Source organism: Gossypium hirsutum, chromosome D04 (genome assembly GCF_007990345.1).
Source record: "Gossypium hirsutum isolate 1008001.06 chromosome D04, Gossypium_hirsutum_v2.1, whole genome shotgun sequence".
NCBI lineage: Eukaryota > Viridiplantae > Streptophyta > Magnoliopsida > Malvales > Malvaceae > Gossypium > Gossypium hirsutum.
This window is the reverse complement of record NC_053440.1, coordinates 7,513,648-7,536,494: the sequence shown is the minus strand read 5'-3', so window position 1 is coordinate 7,536,494 and position 22,847 is coordinate 7,513,648. Positions and strand designations below refer to the sequence as shown.

The following is a 22,847-nucleotide window of genomic DNA, read 5'->3' as shown; positions in this document are numbered from 1 at the left end:
GAATTAATTTTTATATTAAATTTTTAATATTTTAAAATACATCAATTTTTAGTACTTTTTCAGTGTTTCTAGCAGCATGTTTATTTGACTCAGATCCCTATTTAATGTCTAGAGTAAGCTTCCTTCACTCATCATTGGGGATGGCAACAGGGTATGGTGGGTGGGTTTTTACCTGACCCGACCCCGACTTGAAACTTAATTAATCAGCCTCAACCCTGACTTTTAAGAAAAAAAATCCGCCCAAACCCGAATCTAAAATTTAATAGAAGACCCAACTATGTCTCACCTCGTCCTATATTTAATTTAATTGTTTTATTTTGAAGCAAATAAGACTACTTTTTTTTATTTTGGAGCAAATAAGATTAATATTTTTTTGAGTTTAGACTTAAAACTTAATATATTTATTTATTAAAAGTAAAATTTTAATATATGTATACATATTAAGGGCATTTTTGTAAATATTTCAAGACAAGGCGAGGCAAATTTACCTCAAACCCTATTCAACTTAACTATTTTTCTAATTTCACCCGACCCGACCCTCCCTGCACCCGAATTTCTAAAAGAAAATCCGATCCTAATGGATTGGGTCAGGTTGGAATTTGTTGGATTCGGGCTTTTTTTTGTCATCCTTACCCATCATTATGCACGTGCTCTCTTTGCCAAACTCTGGACAATAGTGATGAAATTAGGGACAATGATGGCATATTCAAATATCCACAACATTTGATTTGAAATTGTGATCATAAATGTTTAGGATTCAAAAAATATATAGATTAAAATATTTCAAAGCAACATATGTAAATGTTAATATCTAGATATTCACTTCACTTTTAAAAAATTTGGCCTATGGATCAAAAAGGCCCTTGATAAAAATTTTAAAAAAATCAATTGAATCCTTAAAAAATACATCCCATTGTGTCCTTGATGGCCAAAAAAACAAATTAAAATTTAATTTACGATTTAACTCTTGAAGTTTACTCATTTTCTCACATTGCTACCTATTTTTTTCTTCTAATTTATTACCTAAGTTTTTAGTCCATTTTACTAACAAATTTTTTTAAAAAATTGGTGCCAATCAAATCATGGTACATGTCTTTCTTTTATAAAAATATATAAACTTTTTATTAAATATACATAAAGATTAAATATATATATAATCCTAAAAATCTAAAAAATTATAAAAAATAACTAAATATTTTTAACAAGGATGACACGCTATGTGGAAGGATGTTGATGTGGTAAGTCACGTTAAAAAAAATTTAAAATATTTTTTTAAAAAAAAATTACATTTGAAGACTAAAATGAACTTGATTATAAAGTTTAGAGCTGGCAAACGGGCAACCTTGGGCAGACTCAAATTGGGTTGACTTTAAACTTGGATATTTTAGGCTTGGGCCCTTTTAGATTTGAATTTTTTTGGGGTCAGATTTTTTTGGATTTAGGCTCCGATCGAGCTGGGCGGACTCTTACGGATTCAAATAATTTTAAATTTTATAAGTTATAAATATTTTAATTTTAAATGTAATAATTCATTTTACTTTTATACAATAACAATGCAATTTAAATTTGCCTTATAAAAAACATAACTTATATATATTTAATAAATTTATTTTATATAAAATAATTAAATTACTTATTGTATGTAGAATTTATTATTTTATGATATTATATGAATTAACTAAAATATCTTTTATTGTTCATTATTATATTATGTTGACAACTGAATAACTTTTTATTTTTTTATTAAAATTATAAACTTAATACTCATATTCTAAAATATTTATTTCAAAACCTAAATATATTATGCTAAGCCCAAACCCAAATAATATACTCATTATATAATACTATATCACATACTATAATAGTAGAGTAGTACATAATATAGTAATTATTATCATATATTATTGTTAATTATACTAGTTGAATTATACTCTAAGTCCATGTACTTTTCATACATTTGAAAGTTAACCCTCCTACTATATTATATAACGCACTATCATATCATGTACTGTATATATGCATCAATGATTAAACATTATAATATCATGTAATATTATATCTTTTATTATAATCTACAATATAATAATATTTATATATAATAGAAAGACACTATATATTTCTTATTATATATTATTGCTTATTATTATATCAATTAAAATTTACTAAGTCTCTATGCTTTTCATACATTTGAAAGTTAGCCTCCTGCTCAGAGGCGAAGCTAGGGGGGCTGGTAGGGGCCCCGACCCCCCTAAAATATAAAATTTCTATTTAGGACCTTAAAATTTTTTAAAAATTTTAAATTAGTAAAGTAAAATTACACTTTGGCTCCCCTAAAATTATAAAAATTCGATTTAATCCTTTACAAATTATAAATATATAGACTACAAAAAATTAAAATTTCATCCGACCCCCTTAAAAAATTGTTCTGGCCGGTTCCCCCTGCTCCTGCTATATTATATAATACTATATCGTATCATATATTAATAGTTTATATATACGTATAAATGATAAAACATTATAATATTATGTCATACTATATCTTTTATTATAATCTGTATTATAATAATAGTTATATATAATAGTACTAGTTGAAATATGCTCTAACCCCTATATGTTTCGTACATTTAAAAGTTAGTCCTCCTACAATATTATATAATGCTATATCATATCATATGATATATTAATAGTTTATATATATGCATTAAATGTTATAATATCGTGTAATACTAATTTGTATTATAATAATAGTTATATATGTATTAATATTTTTAGTACTAGTTATATATTAGAATATTATTTTATGTATTTATAATATAATAAATTTAGTATATTGGTTTAAGATGAGATTAGGTAATCGATTTCGGTTTCGATAATAGTTATAATTAAAGTTTATTTTTTATACATATATAATTATAGAATTAAGAATATTTTATACATATTTTTAATCTTTTTAAAAAATTATATCTCTTTATAATTTAACATAAAAATTATTATTAATTATTTTTCTTTTTAATAAAATTTTAATATAAATATACATTTTCTTATTTAAAGACTACATTTTTGGCGAAAAAAGAAGATTATATTCCATTTCCATCATGACTATTGATATAATCCAACATTTGCTGCTGCTTAATCTCAATCAACCGTCTGATCTAAAACAAAAGGACCAAATAATAGTATGCCACAGCAAAGGAAATCATATAGCGGAAAATCTTAAGGCTAACAGCATCGGATGTTAGGGAACCATTTTTGACCGGAGCCGGCTCCGGAGCAGGTGGAAGCATTTCAACATTGACAGCAACTTTCATCCCATGGTAGCAGTAGCCACCGCTGCTGAGAAAGTAATACGGCCTCGCCTGTGTCAGCTCAACCACATCACGGCCACCGCGAGTGATGTTCTTTACGAAACCTTGATCATTGCAGTTATCGTAACTTGTCTCGTTCACTTCCAGAACATTGAAGTAGCGCTTGTCGAAGTTGAAGACTTGAATAACAAGAAGCAAGATTTGAGTAAAATGGGTTTACATGATTGGAGCCTTCGAAATATTTTTATGTTAAATAAGTAAGATCAAAATAGCTATCTGTCCACACATATATACCACTTTTAGGTAGAAGATAAAAGATAAGATGCTTTCATATTGTGGAATGATTTGCTTTCATATTTCTCAAAAGTAAACCAAAAACCATCTATATATATCACCCTAAACCACACCATATTTTGCAAATAAATCAACCCAACCAGTATCTCAGTTACATTAAATTCTTTCTTTTTTTGAATTAATAATGTTCATTTATTGTGCACCATTTTATGTTATGATCTACAGCTACCAATGCATCTAAAATGGAACTATATGGTTACAATAATAATCTAACAAAAAACTATATTTTTATCCCATGACATATCGATCTTACGGTTCACGTTTAAAGTCCGTAGTTATCTTCTCCTTTTAGAAATATAAGGTGACTTACCATTATACTAGAATAATGTCTTAACATGTTTTTTAAATTCCATCAAATATGCCTTTATTTTAATGTATTTAAATAATTTGTGAATATAATGAAAATTTCATTTGAAATAAAGATTTGAGTATGTAAATTGAAAGTTGTAAGTAGTTATTTAGTAAAAACATCATAGAAGTTCTTGTATTAGGAGTTAGATTAAAGTTTGTCCTCTTTACTAAAATAATTATACGGTTAAACCAAATAGCAAATTAGTTCTTTCAGTTAAAAATTTCCATCCATTTTTTATGTTAAAAATTGACATATGGCTTGATAGAATAACCGATTGGTTATACATGGCGTGCCATGTAGGGGTGAAGTCGAAAATTTTTGAAAGAGGCCGAAATTAAATTGTATATTTTTACAACAGTAAAAATATAATTTTATCATTTTAATAGCTTGATTTTATAATTTTTAAATGACTAAATCAAATTTTTATCATGTTTGGGGGTCAATGCAATTTTACCATTATAAATTTAAAATTTTAAGAGGCCTAAATGAAAATTTTCCATTCAAGGGACTAGTGTCATGTGCATCTCATGTTGACTATACATGGACCAATTTTTATCCAAGTACATGGACGCAAAATGTAATCTACCGTATCCATGATACTTTTACTTAAGTTATTTTGGTATAATAAAAACAAAACATTTACTTAAAAGAAAATGCTTCAAAGATCATTTTAGTATTTTTCAGTAAAAAAAAAATCAGACATGATCAACTAAAACAAATTAAAAACAATGCTGATAAACTGATATATCTCTTTTATAGTTGATTTAATAGAGGAAAAACACTTTGGTTCCTGGAAAAAGTTTTAAGTTTGATCAACGATTTTTAAAACGGAAATAAACCAAATATTCAGCAACATAAAACAAAGAAGGAAAGGAGATAACTTACGAAGCCAATCGCCGACATAAAATCGCTCATGGTCGGACCATTCTGAATAATTAACGTTAGGGTTCCAACCTAGCTTGCCTCCAACACGATGTAATGCCGCCATGGAAGATTCCATTGAAACCATCAAAATCGCCATTAACATCAACTCAAACTTAACAAAGAATCTCCTTTCAGCTCCCATGTTTTCCTTCGCAATGACAAATGCCGCTAAAAGAAAACCTCGTACAGAGTTTTGTCTTTCACAGTTCAGCAATGGCTGAAACAGTCGTAATGGTAACTACAATATATTGCTGCTGCTGTTGTTGTTGAAGTCAAATGATGAGTTGGAAAAATAATTAATTAAGATTATTTTGTAACGTCTTAAATCGACAGTGCTAGAGTTACATAGTTCATGTTCTATTTGATGCTTATTCACCCTCCACGTGTAATTTCACTGGGAGCGTTGTTTGACATGGCAGATACTTATTGGCTGTTATGGTTAATGTTTGTACTGTGAGTGATGGGGATTTTGAAGAGCGGTTACACGTACGAAATGATTGATGGGCAGTTTTATTTTGCTTCCTAAAATAGATTTCGTCGAAGAGATGCTAATTTTTATCCATTATACATATTATTATATAGTGGACAAAATATACTTGAAATATTTTATTTTTATTATATTTGGGATTTAATTTCTCTACTTTTAAGATTTAAATAATGTTAGTCCAATTTTTTCTTTAAAAAAAATAGAAGTCCAACTGTTAATACCGGTAAAATTCTTTTATCAAATTTAATCATATATTACAATGTCATTTCTTTTTAGTTATATGGTTATCAAGTGGGTATTTTTTTTATTTCAAAAATATCACACCAGAAAATTTAACGGTGTTAACAATTAGACTGGAATTTTGAAATTTGAAAAGTAGAGAGATTAAATTTCTGAAAATAAAAATACATGAACTAAATTCTAAATTTATAAAGAGTACAATGACTTACAATATATATTTTTTTATAATTGAGAGAGGAGAATAAAGTTGCTTGATATCAAACTCAAACTCTCGTACTCATAGTATAATACTATTGCCACTAGATTAAGAGAATGTTGGCTACTTATAATATATTTTAACCTATTATAATCTAGTTTTATCATGTGATGTATCATCTAATTGCATATGTTAATTAGCATATATTAATTTATTTAAAACTTTAAAATAAAACAATTATTTAATTTTATTTATAAAATTGGGAAAAATAATAGAATTAAATACAAAAATAATGAAAAAAAAACTATATCATATATATAATATAACAATGTATGATATGAGCGATCCGATCCAATTCAAGGCTCATGATGGGGATGAGCTTAGTTTCCTTTAAGGCCCAATCACGAGATCCAAATCCAAGCAATTGATGTCAAAACTCAATTTTTTCATTCAAAACTTTATCACGAAGAAATTTCGTGAAGAAGAGTTGAAGTTTCAAAACGTTAGACTTTGGAGTTCAATACGGAGCGAAGATGAATTAGAAGAGTCCAAGTTTGTTCGTCGACTTAAAGTCTCAATCCATGATGAAAAACCCATATGGAAGATGTTAATAAGCTTAGGCATTACACTTCAAGAAGCCCAATTAAACCTGGACACTTAGCCCATGTCATAATCAGTTGACTTGCGGTGCATTTTTAGAAGGGATCGAAGCATTTCTGGGTCAATGTGTCTCATATCAATAGAAGATCTCTTAGCTTCACAATGCACTTTGAATCACTCAATTTTGAGTCTAAGATCTTAAGTTATGATCGTTTTAGTGAAAATCATGCGGGAAGAATTTTTGGACTAGATTATTACTAGAAATCGCAAGTTTCAAGCTTTAATTTGAGTATAAATCATATTGGTTTCAATTTTTAGGCTTATTTTTTTATTATATATGAGCTCGATCTTGCATTTATTAGGTTTTATATTATTTATTTATTTTAAATTTTAGAATATGTTTAAGTATTTTAAGTTGTTGAGGAGTTTTATGTTTCTTAGTCAACAAGAAAGTTTAGTTCCACTAAAACTACTTCTTGTTTAGATTAAATAGAGTTTCATTATACTTGAAAGTTTTATTTGAATGTAATTAGTTAGTCTATACAAAGATGTCTTCATTATTCATTAAAGACATTTACTCATTAATAAAATTTTCAACTCTTGGAGTTAATTTCTTTCGTGCAAGATTGCTTTCTTCTAATTTTTAGAAGCGATTTTTTCTTCTCAATTCCTTCAAGGAGTCATGAGATTCCATTCTTCATCCTTCAATTTTCTAAGGATTATTTCTTGGAAGGTTTATTAAAGCCATTAATTGAATTTATTAGGGTTTATATCTCGAAGGGATCAATTGGACACCTATCTTTTATCCATATCCATTAGTTTATTTGATCAATCTTCCACATTTTAATTTCCATTTTCTTTATTTATTGTTCTTTTTATTCTTGAATTTCTTCTTTTAGTTGTTTTCGTTTTTTTTTTCTAAATCTGTTTGGTTTCTTTTTTTCAGGTTATATCTGAATTTTTTTCGTGCCGAACAACTTAAATACGATCTTGGTCCATGTAATGGCCCAAATTTGAGGTTATCGGAACAGTGGTTTCGGGACCACAAATCCGATGAAAAAAATTTTATTTTTTTTATATTTTTATGGTCTACAATTTCAAAAAATGATTTTTTGAAAATTTCGTTCGAAAATTTCGACGTTTGGGCACTCAATTTAGTCAAAAGGACTAAATTGTAAAAAGTGCAAAAGTTGAGTTCTACATGTTAGAGGTGTCCAATTGTTATGAAACTTTAAATTGGAGGTCTTTATATGATAATTATACCATTGGTAACTTGGTAGACAAAAATGGACATGAGATAAGTGAAATAGAAAATTTTTAAGTTAGGGGCAATTTGGTAATCTAGTAATTAAAATGAATTAAAAGGGAAAAAGATGGCAAAAATCATCATCTTCTTCATATGAACGAAATCAGCAAGGGGGGAAGCCATAGTTAGGGTTTTCAAGCTTCCAAGCTCCATAGTAAGTGATCCCAAGCCCCGTTTTTAATGTTCTTTACGTTTTTGAGATCCCGGTAGCTTAATTTAGCTTATTCTAGCAATAATTTAACCTAGGGTTTATATTTGGAAAAATACCCATAGGTGAAAAGTGTTTATTTTGATGTTTTATGATAGAATATGAAGCTAGAAATTATGTTAAACAACTTTTGCTAAGCGATTTTAAGTGAAAACGAGTAAAACGACATAATCGGTAAAAATACCTAATGTTCATAAGTACATGTTAGAGTGGGAATTTGATGTTGCCATAGAAGGGAAAAATGTTCAGAATGTTATAAAACATAAGAATAAGAGATGAAGTTTAATTTCCGAGCCTTGGGGCAAAAATGTAATTATGTAAAAGTTTAGGGGCAAAATTGTAATTTTGAAAAAGTTAGAGTCGAGGGCTGTTTTGATGAATGTGATTATTAAATAAGTTAAATTTACTATTTTAGATCAAGAAGTACGAAACTCGAGGTTAGACAAAGGGAAGAATAAAGTTGAAGACTAAGTTGGTGAATTTGGCTATAATTGGTACCGAGGTAAGTTCACGGTAAATAAATGCAATATTTCAATATTTATTATTAATGCTGTTAATTTCCAGCAATTAGGAATTTATTTTATGAATTTATTTGATGATGATCCAAGCATGAAATGATAGAGAATTAAAATTTAAAAGTCCCGTTGATACATAAGGATGATACTGGATACGAATGTCATGACATTTGGGTAAAGAGATCCCATGTAAGACCATGTCTGGGACATGGCATTGGCATCCTTAAGATCATGAGAGGTCCCCTGTAAGACCATGTCTGGGACATGGCATGGGCACCGAGACGAGAGGTCCCATGTAAGACCATGTCTGGGACATGGCGTTGGCACCGAGATGAGAGGTCCCCTATAAGACCATGTCTGGGACATGGCATGGGCACCATCACGAGAACATCCCATGTAAGACCATGTCTGGGACATGGCTTTGGCATGTTATTATCAGAAGAGACCCGAGTATCCTTATTATTCCAATGTAGCTCAACGGGCTTGTAAACGAATCATGTTCATGAAAGTTCAGTTTAAAGCATAAATGGCAAGCTCAGGTAAGTTGTAAGACTTAAGAACTTATTATACTATCAATTGATGTTCAACGATGCAGCAAGGATTGAGTAAGTTATGCACACAAGTATTCTAACTAAACAAGTAAGAGAACTAGTATGAGATTAACTAAAGAGTAAACTAGAGATATAGACATTGAGTTTAATTATTTAAGTTAAATATTGTTATTTATTTGCTAGTAAACTTACTAAGCTTTATGCTTACTTATTTTATTTCTCTTTCTCTTATAGTATTGCAAAGCTACTTCAAGGATCCTAAAGAAGTCTGAGATCGTCCACACTATCAACTACAACTGCTCGGTATTTTATATCGAAACACGTTTGAGTTATGGCATGTATAGGGATTTAGTTATTTTGTATGTTTGTAATGATGATTTTGCTAATGAGTGATGTGTAAGTATTTGATGATGTATGGTTATTAAAATGGTTAAGGATGAAGGTGTTTGTTGTTATGAAAGATTAGGTGATAAATTATGCATGGAAATCATGAAAGGATAAAATTTTGCAAAGAAACAGAATTCAGGCAGCATAGTGATGTGAATTTGAAAAATCATCCAAGATAGTATAAAATGAATTATAGGGTGAATGATATATGGAATTAAAGCTTGTTGAGTCTATTTTCATGGAAAAATAAAGGTGTAGAAAAAGGAAATTTATATTTTAAGATATGTGAATTTTAGTAAGATAGGATCAGAACTGTTTTTGGAGTCCCCGGTTCTGAGTTTAGAAAATAATTACAAATTGTACAAAAATGGTTATGAGTTGAAATTTACATGCTTAGATTCCTTAATGAGTCTATTTTCTGTAGAAACAAGTAAGAACTTCATATGAAAATCCTACAGTGAGAAAATTTATTTTTAGTGACTAGAGGTCAGGGCAGTCAGGTGGTGAAACAGGGGAGACTTTAACTAATAAACTGTACTAATTTGCTGAACCAAAAATTCTAAAAATTTTATGGTGAGTAGATATATGAGTCTAGTTTCAGGGAAAATTTACAGAATTAAATTTTGAGTTCTGTAGCTCAAGTTATAATTAATTTAGTAACTACTGCACGATTGGACAGATTTGCTGCGAATAATGAAATAAATTTTCAAACCTAGTTTTTATACTCCGAATTGGTAAGATAAGCTAAGTAATGCCTTGTGCTCGACTCCGGAAATGGTCTCGGGTAAGGGGTGTTACAGTCCACTTCTCCCTACCATTTGGTATTAGATTTGGGCATTTTTGGTAATTTCTCGTGTCTGCTAATAAAGGTGTTTTTGGTCATTTCTCGTATGTGCTAATAATCAATTTCTTGCTGCCATTTTTTTTCTTGTCTACGAAACTATTTTACCTAGAAATTTTTTTGACAAATTTGATTGTTTGAGTTGGTAAACAACCTCATTTTAATATGGAATTTTAACCACTATTTTTAGGCACTATTTTACAATAAAAAATATATTCACAAAAAAAAGTTGAAAACATAAAAAAAATTCAAAAAAGTGAAAAAGAAGTTGAAAAATATTCTATGGGAGGAATTTTGTGCAAAAAATTATCAGATCAATCTTTTATCATTTGAGAAAGCTCTAGATAAAATTTCATTATTTTGGCACATCAGAAACAAATTGAACGAAAAATTCAAGTTTTTTCCATTATTTCGGGTTTTCTATTAGGTAATTTCATTTATTGATTCTAGCCTTATGTTTTCTTTTGTTTTTAGTTTTTCTTATTTTATCATGTATTCTCATACATTTTCGTTTCTTGTATTAATATGTACGAAAAGAGTTGCCTCTCTTTTCTCCACACAACTTACTTCATTTGAAATTGAGTTTTCCTTTGACTTTTTAGAGCTTTAGGTCAGCTTTGTTAAAGAGTGATCCCACATCTTTTTTTTGAATATTATCGAGTTTGATTACTCTTTAAAAGTTATAAGTGAGAAAATCTTAACTTCTTTTCTTTACCTCTTAGAGTTTATTTTATTGTGAGTGCTAACAGTGAGGTATAATTTTCTTTGATAAACTTTTCTTATTTGAGTTTTTTTTTCAGCCTCTAATAATGGCATGCACATGTAGTCAAGAAGAGAAACATGATACATCATTGGTTACCATAGATAAACTTACAACAATGGTCGAAGAACTTTAAAAAATTTTGGGAAATAAGGTCGGCACATTGCAAGCTCGCGTCCTTCAAAACGAGGCAGTTCAACAAACTTTCAGCCAAACTTTGACTCAATTGGATGTTAACGATGATGATGATGAGTAGCCTCTTCCCCCAAATGATAAAACCAATTATCGTAATGATGGTTATGAGCTTCAACAGTCTTCTGGATGTATTAAACGTGGCTTGCATACTTGTGATGCAACTTCAGTACTAATGTCGGTGGCCAATTTTTTTGTGGCTAAACCAAAATTTAGTGTTCCACCATTTAAAGGCAAGCATGATCCTAATGCCTATTGTGATTGGGAGAATAAAATTGAACTAATGTTTGAATATTGCAAATGTTCGGAGGAAGAGAAAGTTCAATTAGCTACCTTGGAATTCTCTGACTATGCTTTGAGTTGGTGGACTCAATTATTACAGTGCCAGCGAATGAACCATGAAAGGTCGACCGACTCGTGGGATGATTTGAAGCAAATCATGCGAAAATGGTTTATTCCACCTCATTACTATAGGGGCAACAAACGGAAGCTTCAAAATATTATTCAAGGAAATAAATCTATGACGAAATATTTTCATGGATAGTGATGTTGATGCTGATGCAACGAGCTAATAAGAATGAGGAGAAGGAAGATAATATAACTCAATTTGTAGCTGGGTTGAATGAGAACATCATCGATGTTTTAGATCTTCAAACTTATATTGATTTGGGAGAAACGGTTCAAGAAGCTTGTATGATTGAGGAACAATTGAAACGAAAGTCTAAGAACCACTCATGGGGCCGTGCATCTAATTGGAATACTTTCTCCTCCTATAAATAAATGGCACTGGTAGAGCTATTTATACAACTTTGAGAGATTTTTATTCTACCGAAAAATAGAGAGAATTTATTCTCAACTATTACTTACATTTTTTCGGAATAACAATTTTACCAGTGTCTATTAAAAAAGAGAGAATTTTCGTTTTCACCCCAAAAGGAGAGAAAACTTTTTCTAGTTTTGTGTTTCAATTCAATTGGTTCAAGCCCACACTCAAAGTATTTCTTGGTATGAGAATAGCGGAAAAGATCGTTTAGTTGAAAGCCAAAAAACATCAAAGATCCGTTTATCTGAAAACACAGGTACAATTTTAGTCTAAAGTTTATTACTATATATATCACAAACTGAGTCATTTTTCAAAATTTTACTTTTCCATTATATAAAAAAATCGTTTTTAAATTGAGATTTTTTCAACTTCTTCAAGATAAGGATCTCCTTCTTCAAGGACTTATTGGCAACTTGACAATGGTAAAGACATTCATATTTCAAATGGAAACATCTTTCACAAAAGCTTTGCATCGATTGATACTTTAGCTCACTCTCTGTGTCTAAGAGATTTATTGCCTAAAGATAGAAATGCCTGGTCCTTCAATCATTTGCAAGGTCTACTTTTATCCTCTTATTTTGACACTCTCCTCAAGAGAGGAATGCGTTTTATAAAGATGACAAACTAATATAAACCCATGATTTGGTGGGGAATTACACCACAGAATCTGGATATTCTGATTTAGCTTCTATAACTATCTTGCCATCATCGAATGACATGCCTCAACCTAAAAGCTTCTGGATATGTCTTTGGATGCTTAAACTCCCTTACAAAATCATCCTTTTCATTTGAAAGATTATTCATAATGATCTTCCACTCAAATAGGAATTACAAAAGAGAATACATATTGAAGACTCCTTTTGCTCTTTCTGTACTAATAACACTAAGAATTTAAAGCACATCTTTCTGAAATGCTCTTTTGCTAGAGCGATATGGTTTGGTAGTGCACTTGGATTTTGAGTTGATAATTTTAGAGACTTAAATGATATTTGTTCCATTGATTCATTCATACGCAATCCAAACAATTCCGTAACGATCCGGTTTTCAATGGTGTCGAAAAATGCAGTTTCAAAACCTCATTTCCGTAAATTGAGTTCATAAGGACGAAACATAAAAATTAATGGAGTTATTAAGAAGATATATTAAATTTTAGTTAAGTAATTTTATCAAGAAAATAGTTAATTAAAACTCAGGGACTAAATTATAAAAGTCTATCGCTATTGAGTTATAAGTAAGAAAATGCTTGAGGACTTAGATAAAAATTATCCAAAGGACCAAAATGGTTAATAAACCATTGTTCTTTAAAAGTTAGTGAACTTTGATGGTGATGACCATTTAATTTATGTAATTGAGATTAAAGAATATAATTTAGACTAATTAAAGTAATAACCATGATTAGCTAAATTAATCAAAGCTTAATCCTAATATAGATAGCTCAATTAAGTGGAAAGAAAGATGAAAACCAATTCATTTTCTTGAAACGTCAACCAAAAAGAAAAGAAAAGAGAAAAATACTTCCATTGTTGAAAGCTCCATTCGATGATTATTTCAAGTAAGTCCCTAAGTTAATTTTCTTTAATTTTTATAGATTTATGATCATGTGAGCTTGATTTAGCTAGACCGTGTATTAATTTGTTCAACTGTTCAGTTTTTAGCAAGTTGTCGTTATAGAAAAATTGATGAATTATGCTTGAATTTGATGGTTAAATTTAGATCATGATAAGGACTAAATTATAAAATTAATTAAGCTTGTGAGAAAACTTTAAAACATTAAGAATTAAATTGAATAAATTAAAAACTTATCATGAAATTATATTATAAAGAATGTGAGATCAGATTTTGATGTTGAAAAATATCTCTATCCCGAATAGGCTTGTTTTCATTGCCAAAAAAACCGCCGCCGGAGATGAACGGCAGGCCACATCTATAAAACCAAGCCCAAAAAGACTTTCAATTAATAAAAACAAAGGAAAAAACCTTGACCAGAAAAACCGAGAAATAGCTTAGCTTATCGATTCCCCTTCCAAAAGTTTAAACCTTATCAATTTTCAATTCAAGCTAATACTTGAAACCCCACCAGTTTCATGCAAAATTCCTACCATTTTACCGTCTCTATACCCTTCCAAAACCCCATGTCCATACCTCTTAAATCCCCATCATGGTCCTCTGCAAGAAGACTCTTTGAACAAAAACTCCAAGACCTCCACAAATGCAATAATTTAAGCCATGTTAAACAGCTCCAAGCCCAAATAATCAAAACAAAATCTTCATCACGACCTTTACATTGCTCCCAAGTTAATCTCAGCTTTCTCTCTTTGCCGCCAATTGACCTTAGCTCTTAACGTTTTTAGCCAAATTCAACTCCCCTATGTTCATTTGTATAACACTTTGATAAGAGCCTGTGCAAAATTCACAGCCAAGCCAGGCTTTTTCTTTCTACTTTGAAATGCAAGGGAATGGCGTTTTGGCTGATAATTTCACTTACCCTTTTCTTTTAAAGGCTTGTGATAGTTTGGAATTGGTGAAAATGATACATACCCTGATTGAAAAGAATGGTTTTTTGAGTGATATTTTTGTACCTAATGCTCTTATTGATAGTTATTCAAAGTTTGGAGAATTGGGTATTAAAGCAGCTTTGAAGATGTTTACAATAATGGAAGATAGAGATATTGTTACATGGAATTCTATGATAGCGGGGCTGCTGAAAGTTAGGCAGTTAAGGGAAGCTCGGAAGTTGTTTGATGAAATGCCTGAGAGAGATATAGTTAGCTGGAATACAATCTTGGATGGCTTTGTTAAAGCAGGAGAAATGGAAGAAGCTTTTGATTTGTTTCAAAAGATGCCTCAGAGGAATGTTGTCTCTTGGTCAACGATGGTTATGGGTTATAGCAAGGCTGGGGATATGGACATGGCTAGGGTTTTGTTTGATAAAATGCCGCTCAAGACATTGGTTCCTTGGACTATTATTATATCCGGCTATGCAGAAAAGGGGTTAGCCAAAGAGGCTGCTAGCTTGTATGATCAAATGGAGCGAGATGGATTGAGGTTGGACGATGGATCCATTATTAGTATATTGGCTGCTTGTGCAGAGTCTGGTTTATTAGCGGTGGGTGTAAAAGTGCATGATTCAATAAAGAGGCTTAAGTTTAAATGTAGCGTTGCAGTGTGTAATGCATTAGTTGATATGTATGCAAAGTGTGGTAGTCTGGACAAGGCTTGGAGCGTCTTTAATAGAATGGCAAAAAGAGATGTAGTTTCTTGGAATGCTATGCTGCACGGATTTGCTATGCATGGGCATGCAAGTGAAGCACTTCAGGTTTTCTCTAGAATGAAGATGGAAGGGTTTCAGCCAGATAGAGTTACTTTCGTAGGCGTCTTGTGTGCTTGTACCCATGCAGGCTTGATTGATGAGGGAGTAGAATACTTCTACGCAATGGAAAAAGATTACGGGATTGTTCCTCAAATCGAGCATTACGGTTGTATGATTGACCTTTTAGGCCGTGGAGGACGTTTGAAGGAAGCTTTTAGGCTTGTACATACCATGCCTTTTGAGCCAAATGCCATTATTTGGGGCACTCTTTTGGGAGCATGTCGATTGCATGATGCCGTGGAACTTGCAGAGAAGGTGCTTGATCTCCTTCTTGAGTTGGATCCTTCTGATCCGGGAAATTATTCCATGTTAGCAAATATTTTTGCTGCATCAGGGGATTGGGACAGTGCTGCAAGCGTAAGGCTCCGGATGAGGAGCATAGGGATTCAGAAACCGTCAGGAGCAAGTTCTATTGAAATAGACAATGAAGTCCATGAGTTCACTGTGTTCGATAGATCACACCCTAAATTCGACAGAATATATCAAATGCTTGACAGGTTGGGTCAGGACCTTAAGCAAGTTGTACATCCCAAAGATACATCCTTACCGGTAGAAGTCGATAGGTAGTGATTTAAATTGTTTAATTACAATTCACAAGCAGCATAACAATCATATTGGTTGAAGCCCTTCTATAGAAGCATGTATTCTGCGGCATGGGGGCATGGTTATATTTGTAAACATAATGTATTCCATATTTGTTCAAATTAGATGGTGAAACATTTGAATTGATAATTCAAGATCTTCTTTGACTTGTCATGGTTGGATGATTAATAATTCCATATCCATTTTTCTGGTGAAAGGAGGGAACAGTCATGCATGGCCATGTCATATATAAAGGAAAATCAGCTTCATCTGCACTATTTTTTCTAAATTCAAGTATCTAATGCATATAGCATTGATCTCACTATAATTAAAATGCTGGCACTTATTGTGATTATGCTGCTGTTTGATGAATGCGTGGAGAGCATGGTCAAGTAAGTTGATGTTGATTATGTTGGGTCTATCTTTCGGTTTGTGATTTGAAAATGATAAAATATGGTTTTAGTCCTTGTACTTTGACAAATTTCAAGATTTAATCCATGTACTTTAAAAAATTAAAATTTAAGTTCTCCAACTTTTTTTATTTGAAAATCTCAATTCAATCATTAAAATCGCAAGTGCTTTTTTTTTTGTCAAAATTTATCAATTTAACATATTGATTAAGTTGCCCTCATGTGTTGTAGTAAATGATTGATATAAAAATAAATGTTAAGTTGACAAATTTTAATAAAAACTATCAACAACAAAAATGAATAGATTAAGATTTTTAAATTGAAAAAGTAAGAGCGTTGAATTTTAAACTTTTAAAGTACAAGACTTAATCTCAAATTTCATACAAGTATGGGGACTAACAGCATCTTTTAACCATAAAATAATATGCCAAGTAGAAAGTTGGAGGAGCACCAGAGCAAACTTTCTTAAGATTAGAATAATTTAATAAAAGAACAAAACATATTGTATGTTTCTAAAGAAAAGTTTTAGAAGTATTTAAGAAGTACAAAACGTAGGTCTACCAAATGAAGCCTTAAAGTTTTTATATATACAATTTTACAATTTTTTAATCTATTATTATTAATAGTGAGGTATTATTGATTTTTCGAAACACAATTAAATTTTAACCTCTTGATAGAGATGGCAAAATTCGAATCAATAGATTTTATCCGAAACAAATTTTTTCGTTTGAAAAATGGATGCAGGGCAAGGTGCATTTTTTCTTTTGGATAGTGGGCATGGAGCGGTTATGAAAATTGCTTGCCTCACCTCGACATGCTCTACTATATGAAATTATCATTTTATCCTTATATATAAAAATTATTAAAAGGGTCAAAATATGATAACATAATATAGAAAGTTCATATATTTTATGTTTAAATATTTTATTGAAGAATTATGTTTAATTATTTAAATTGAAGTGGGATAGAATGAGACGGAGATGGACATGTCCAACATCTATGGAGGTGGTAATGGTTTTTAAGAGTATACATCCATAGTGGAACGAGGTGGGTAGTCATATAGACATAACCAACTGTGAAGCAGTAATGGATTTGGTAATATTTGCCTTTATTTTTCTCCATTGTCATCCCTAATCTTGAAAGGTAAATGTGTCTAAACCATGTGCATCAAGTGGCGAGAAATTTTGTCTCAAAAGTAAAGGATTTAATCCTTGACAACAAAGTTAAGTTTTCGATTCTTCAAATCTATTATTATTATTATTATTATTATTATTATTATTATTATTATTATTATGGCTTTAACAAAAATTAAAAATATATATTATTAATAAATTTTCCTAACAAGAAATAAAGCTACTGAATTAAATCCACTCTGTTTTATATATACACACTGAAACTCAGTCTGTTGATACAAGGATTGTCTATCGTTTTTCCCTTGAACACTACCTTCCTAAAAATGGGGTGGATTGTTGAAGGTTGGCATGGATTCCTCTATATTGTTGATGCCTCTGTTATTAGGAATCACTCCGGGGACACTAGCGATCTAATTCGTTAAAACTAATGCTCTCATTACTCATTAGCCTATAGCTTATTAATATAATAAGTGTTGAATGAATTTGAGAGTGGCTGTCAAGAAGAAAGTGTATCCATCCTTTGAGAAGAAGATAAACAGATCCCCTTTGGCCCTTCATTTATCTTGTCATTATCTCCATAGAAGACAAAAACAGGCAGGCAACATCATCAAAAAGCGTCTACTCGGATAGTCTCTTTATAGCAAATGACTGGCTAAGAACTTGACACATCTGAAAAAGGGATTAGAAATAGTTCAATAACCCATCACCCACAAATTGATGGTCCAAGTTTTGGTGACCAAATGTTCCCTACTTCTGCCATGTGTGAAGTCATATCCACTGACCCATACTCACCCCCCCCAACTTGGATTGATTGGCATGGGAATGAGCTCAGCTTGTGGTTCAAATTTAGTCCCGTTCCAACTATAAATTGCTTTCTATTTGCTCTCTTATCCCTTAGGATCAAACTAAGCAAAGAACGTAGAGAATAAGAAAAACATGGAAGCTTGCTTTCTCTCATCAAATTCCTTCACTAAAAGTCATGAGATTGTGCCCTCAATCAAGGCTAGATCACTTACTTTTACTAAGAAAAACCCCAACCTTTTTCACTCTAGGAAAGTTTCTTTCCCATCTTTCATCACATGTAAGTTCTTGAATTTCCATATATGAATCGTACTTGTATATTTACATATCATTATCTTAACAATCTTTAATACATTTGTGTATTATTCTTTTTGTCGAGAGATTTTATGCATAGACCGAATGTTCATAATCATAATGTGCCAATGATAGGCTGCCATCTGGATTCATCTTCACCGTCGGATGATGACAAGAAGCCAACACTTGATTCTGATTGGCGTTCATTTAGAGCAAGGCTAGTAGCATTAGAGAAAGTATCAAAGCCTGAGAACTCTTCATCGTCCACCAATCCTGATACAGTAGTGGATCACCCTCCATCCGTTGCAATTAACGACAAATGGGTCCACACCATCCATGAGCCCGAAAAGGGTTGTCTACTTATCGCGACTGAGAAGCTCGATGGGGTACATATTTTCGAACGGACGGTAATCCTACTTTTATCAACAGGACCAATAGGCCCATCCGGGATCATCCTCAACCGACCATCCCTCATGTCGATCAAAGAAATGAGATCACCGACCCTAGACATCGCAGGGACATTTTCAGACAGGCAGTTGTTTTTCGGTGGGCCATTGGAAGAAGGGTTATTTTTGGTGACTCCGAGAATGGATGAAAAGAGCGGGGTTTTCGAAGAAGTAATGGAAGGGTTATATTATGGGACAAAAGAGAGTGCGGGATGTGCAGCTGAGATGGTGAAGAGGAACGTGATAGGGGCAGGGGATTTGAGGTTCTTTGATGGGTATTGTGGGTGGGAAAAAGAGCAATTGAATGAAGAAATTAGGGCTGGTTACTGGACAATTGCAGCTTGTAGTCCAAATGTAATTGGTCTTGGCAGTGTAGCAAGTGTAGGACTTTGGGATGATATTATTGGGCTTCTGGGCCCAAAAAAGGTTTGGTAAAAGAGAAAATGTATTGGTCTATGTTAGAAGAATCAAACCGATCATATTCATGTGAATTTTATATATACAGCTTCTTGCATTGAAGAAACAAAAGCTTAAGAAAACACACAACAAATTCTTCCAATCACAACTTAAAAAAAGAAACATCTTTCGATGTTTATCAAATTGTTCGATTGTTGTATGTATCTTATTTCATCAAAAAGAAATTGATTCATAATCAAGTCTGTGTGCAAAAGGCTTACCAGTTTTAAGCAGGGGCATGGCTAGGGAGAGCAGTCTTTGAAACGACATCAAATGAAATTCCGTTCTCTTGCAACCGTTCTTGGAGATCTGGACCGAAGACGATGCCAGGGGTATAAACTCCGCCCTTTGGCAGGTTTTCTCGTTGGCTCAAAACTATGAGAGCACATTGAACTAGACTTATCGGAGTTGTCACATAGCCAATCTCAGGTCCCATTACTCTCGTTATGATTTCCATGTCAGGTTTCGAGTTTCTTTCTGAAGCCAGGTTGCTGTCACTGAATCCGTATCCAACAAACCACATCTTAAATGATGCACTTCTCACCTCGTCCTCAGAGGGACCAGTCTTCCGGAACCACCCAAAGCTGAAAAATGAGGGAAATTTCAATAGAAGCCACCTCCCAAATGAAAATCTACACAACAGTCCAATGAAAACCCCAACTCCGAGGATTCGGTAGATGCCTAATAGGGATTTAGATGCTATTTTCACTCCAAAATGAGCTGGCTTCACTGATGACCAGTAGGCCTCCCTCTTTCCAATATGTTCAGGACTCTCATTGATCCCAGGGAGACCATGGGGGTTCTCCATCAGAGTAACAAGAGTCCTTCGAACAACTACAGCGTCTGCTGAGGGTAACTTTAAAGCCCTGAGACCAATCTTCTCCTGGTATTCGATAGTTGGTCCCTTGGGAAGACGGGGACCAGGAATCTGCAACCGTGAAAGTAAGCGATTATTATAAGACATTGCGAGAATCATCATCTAGCAACTCTTAATTTTCAGTATTGAATATGCAAGATTTAACTGGTAAATCACATGATTAGAAATATAAAGAATCAGTTTGTTTAAATATAACATTTTATGATTCTTAATGAAAGAAACTATTCCAAAGCTACAGCTATCATCATGGTTTGCGGGAGAGGTTTGAACAAGTCTGGATGCCCAAGCATCATATCAGCCTTGGGAACAAGGATTCCACGACCTATACTAGCAATAAATAAGAACGAAACAATGTATATTTTCTCACACCTGATGTGAGGTGAATAATATTGCAAAGTAGGCAAATAATACTGCAGCCACCAAGCCCAAGGTTTACTATCACCATCTTTAAGCCCTGCAGCCACCTAGTCTTACTTCTATTGCCACCAATCATGACTACCATATAGGGTAATTTGTTTGCTTGGCTTCATTTTCACCATCAGTCACAAGCCCATGTTTTAGTCATCAGTAGCACACTGCTATTATAGTCGATACATGTACAACTACAAATGCTAGTAGCATCTCCTCTTGATCTAACCATAAAGCAAATCAGGTATTACTGAGAATCATAATGAAGTTGCTTGCACACTAGATATGGGTGCAAATGGCACATTTTTGGGATTCACATTCCAACTTTGTGATGACCCGCAGAGACAGATATATCCAGGATATGTATAATCAAGAAAACATATATACCCAAAATCTAGTTGCTTGAAGCGACGACTGAGATTAAAAGTTAATTGTCCTTCAATTTTCAAACTAACAACCAAATAGAGCATTATATCGACGAAATACACAGCAACAAAACATGAAATTGCTTGAAGTAAGATGAGGTCAGAAACTAAATCAAGCAAGGGCACCATAGAATTCTTAAATATCTAGAAAATCCAAATAGGATTCTAATCCTGCAACAAACTAATGTCCCAGACAAACCATGAAACACTAGGATATCAACAACAAACAGAAATGTAGAGTGATCACTTACCACAGGCCTAGGTTTCTTGGGTCTGGAATGCCTCAACTGTTGCAACTTATCCATGTTCGCCACACCCAAAACTGCTGATTCATATGTTGCAAAGTTCCCAACAATTCTTTTATCAGACTCCAAACTTACATATGCAGTAACATGGTTTGGCACAGCAGGAGCCACCCACTGCCTCGTATTGAACATAACCCCCATTTCAGCAGGAATCGAATCGAACCCGCATGCAGAAACAATCAATGAACCTGTCTCCATAGCCTTTTCATGGTATTTGGCCTCCATTTCTTCCATAAACTCAGGCTCTCCAGTTATATCCAAATAATCACACCTAACATAATGAACAAATAACAGCGTAAATAAATTGAATTACGTAGATATTCGTTGCTAGTTCAAAGTAAGAAATTGTGAGATTAATTGTAGGATAACTTAATAAAGTGATGAAAAACTTTAGCTGATAGTGAAGAGAATGCTTGCACTAAATAAAACTCATTATTTTAGAAATAAATCCTATAATAAAAGGCATAAAATAAAATAAAATTCACCTCTTCAGGCATAATTGACATAAAAGAACAAGGCAAACACATTCCAATACATTACCTAGATTATGTATAACTTTCAACTTTCAAGAAGTTGTACAAAAGGTACCTAAAATAAGTTATTTGCCATCAAGATTCATTAATTTCCACCATGCTCTTAAAATTATCAAGAATAAATCCCCATAAACAAGCTGAAATTTCATAGTTTTATTGCATATTAGCGCTCAAGAATCCTTAAAGAAACCCCGATTTCTACCATTTAACAACAAATCCAAAAATCCGAATACAGGAACAAGAATATGAAAACATTCAAAAAGGGAAAAAGGGTACCCAGAAGAGGCACAAGCAGCAACAACAGGCTCACCGTGGATCCTATAAGGTCCGACACAATTAAGCAAAAGCTTCGTCTGGTTACAAAGACTGGAAAGCGAAGGCAGGTCAGTAGTATCAGCAATGATAACACTAACATCATTAGGAGGAGAGCTAGGATGGGCTGCCCATTGAAGAGTTTTAACAAGCTTTTCACGGCTACGGCCAGCAAGTGCTAAAGTTTTAAGAGGAGAAGATGGGGTGTTGAGAAACTTCAGAGCCTCTTTTACTACATATTTGCCAGTAAAACCTGAGGCTCCTAAGATGATTATGTCGTACAGAGGACGGGGTTTTGGGGGTTGGGCTGTTCGCATGGTTTTAGGGGGTTTTTTTCTGGTTTTCCCGGAAAATGAGGATGGAAGAGAAAAGGAGAGAAAATTTGACTGCAGAGGTTTTTTTACCTTTGGGTCGAGAGCTTTAGCGGTGCTTTGCTTCATTTCTTCCGCGTGTG

The 22,847-nt window shown here is 32.5% G+C and overlaps 4 protein-coding genes across 4 annotated transcripts; 2 read left to right on the top strand and 2 right to left on the bottom strand.

Moving 5' to 3' along the window:
* Positions 1-3,057: 3,057 nt before the first annotated feature.
* Positions 3,058-5,169, bottom strand: LOC107897374 (lamin-like protein). The gene is made up of 2 exons (XM_016822814.2): positions 4,897-5,169; positions 3,058-3,484 (listed from the first exon to the last, which is right to left on the bottom strand). The coding sequence occupies exons 1-2, from the start codon at positions 5,075-5,077 to the stop codon at positions 3,153-3,155; spliced, it is 513 nt and encodes a 170-aa protein (XP_016678303.1). The 5' UTR covers positions 5,078-5,169; the 3' UTR covers positions 3,058-3,152.
* Positions 5,170-13,931: 8,762 nt separating this feature from the next.
* Positions 13,932-16,143, top strand: LOC107897375 (pentatricopeptide repeat-containing protein At3g29230). The gene is given in 3 exon segments (XM_016822815.2): positions 13,932-14,296; positions 14,298-14,440; positions 14,442-16,143. Coding segments are annotated over 3 exon segments (1,851 nt in total). The 5' UTR covers positions 13,932-14,125; the 3' UTR covers positions 15,979-16,143.
* Positions 16,144-18,315: 2,172 nt separating this feature from the next.
* On the top strand, positions 18,316-19,568 carry LOC107897377 (UPF0301 protein Cpha266_0885). The gene is made up of 2 exons (XM_016822819.2): positions 18,316-18,617; positions 18,767-19,568. The coding sequence occupies exons 1-2, from the start codon at positions 18,473-18,475 to the stop codon at positions 19,510-19,512; spliced, it is 891 nt and encodes a 296-aa protein (XP_016678308.1). The 5' UTR covers positions 18,316-18,472; the 3' UTR covers positions 19,513-19,568.
* A 75-nt stretch (positions 19,569-19,643) lies between these two features.
* On the bottom strand, positions 19,644-22,847 carry LOC107897376 (probable mitochondrial saccharopine dehydrogenase-like oxidoreductase At5g39410). Its single transcript, XM_016822818.2, has 3 exons — positions 22,358-22,847; positions 21,495-21,819; positions 19,644-20,461 (listed from the first exon to the last, which is right to left on the bottom strand). Exons 1-3 carry the CDS (start codon positions 22,831-22,833, stop codon positions 19,760-19,762), a joined length of 1,503 nt encoding a protein of 500 aa, XP_016678307.1. The 5' UTR covers positions 22,834-22,847; the 3' UTR covers positions 19,644-19,759.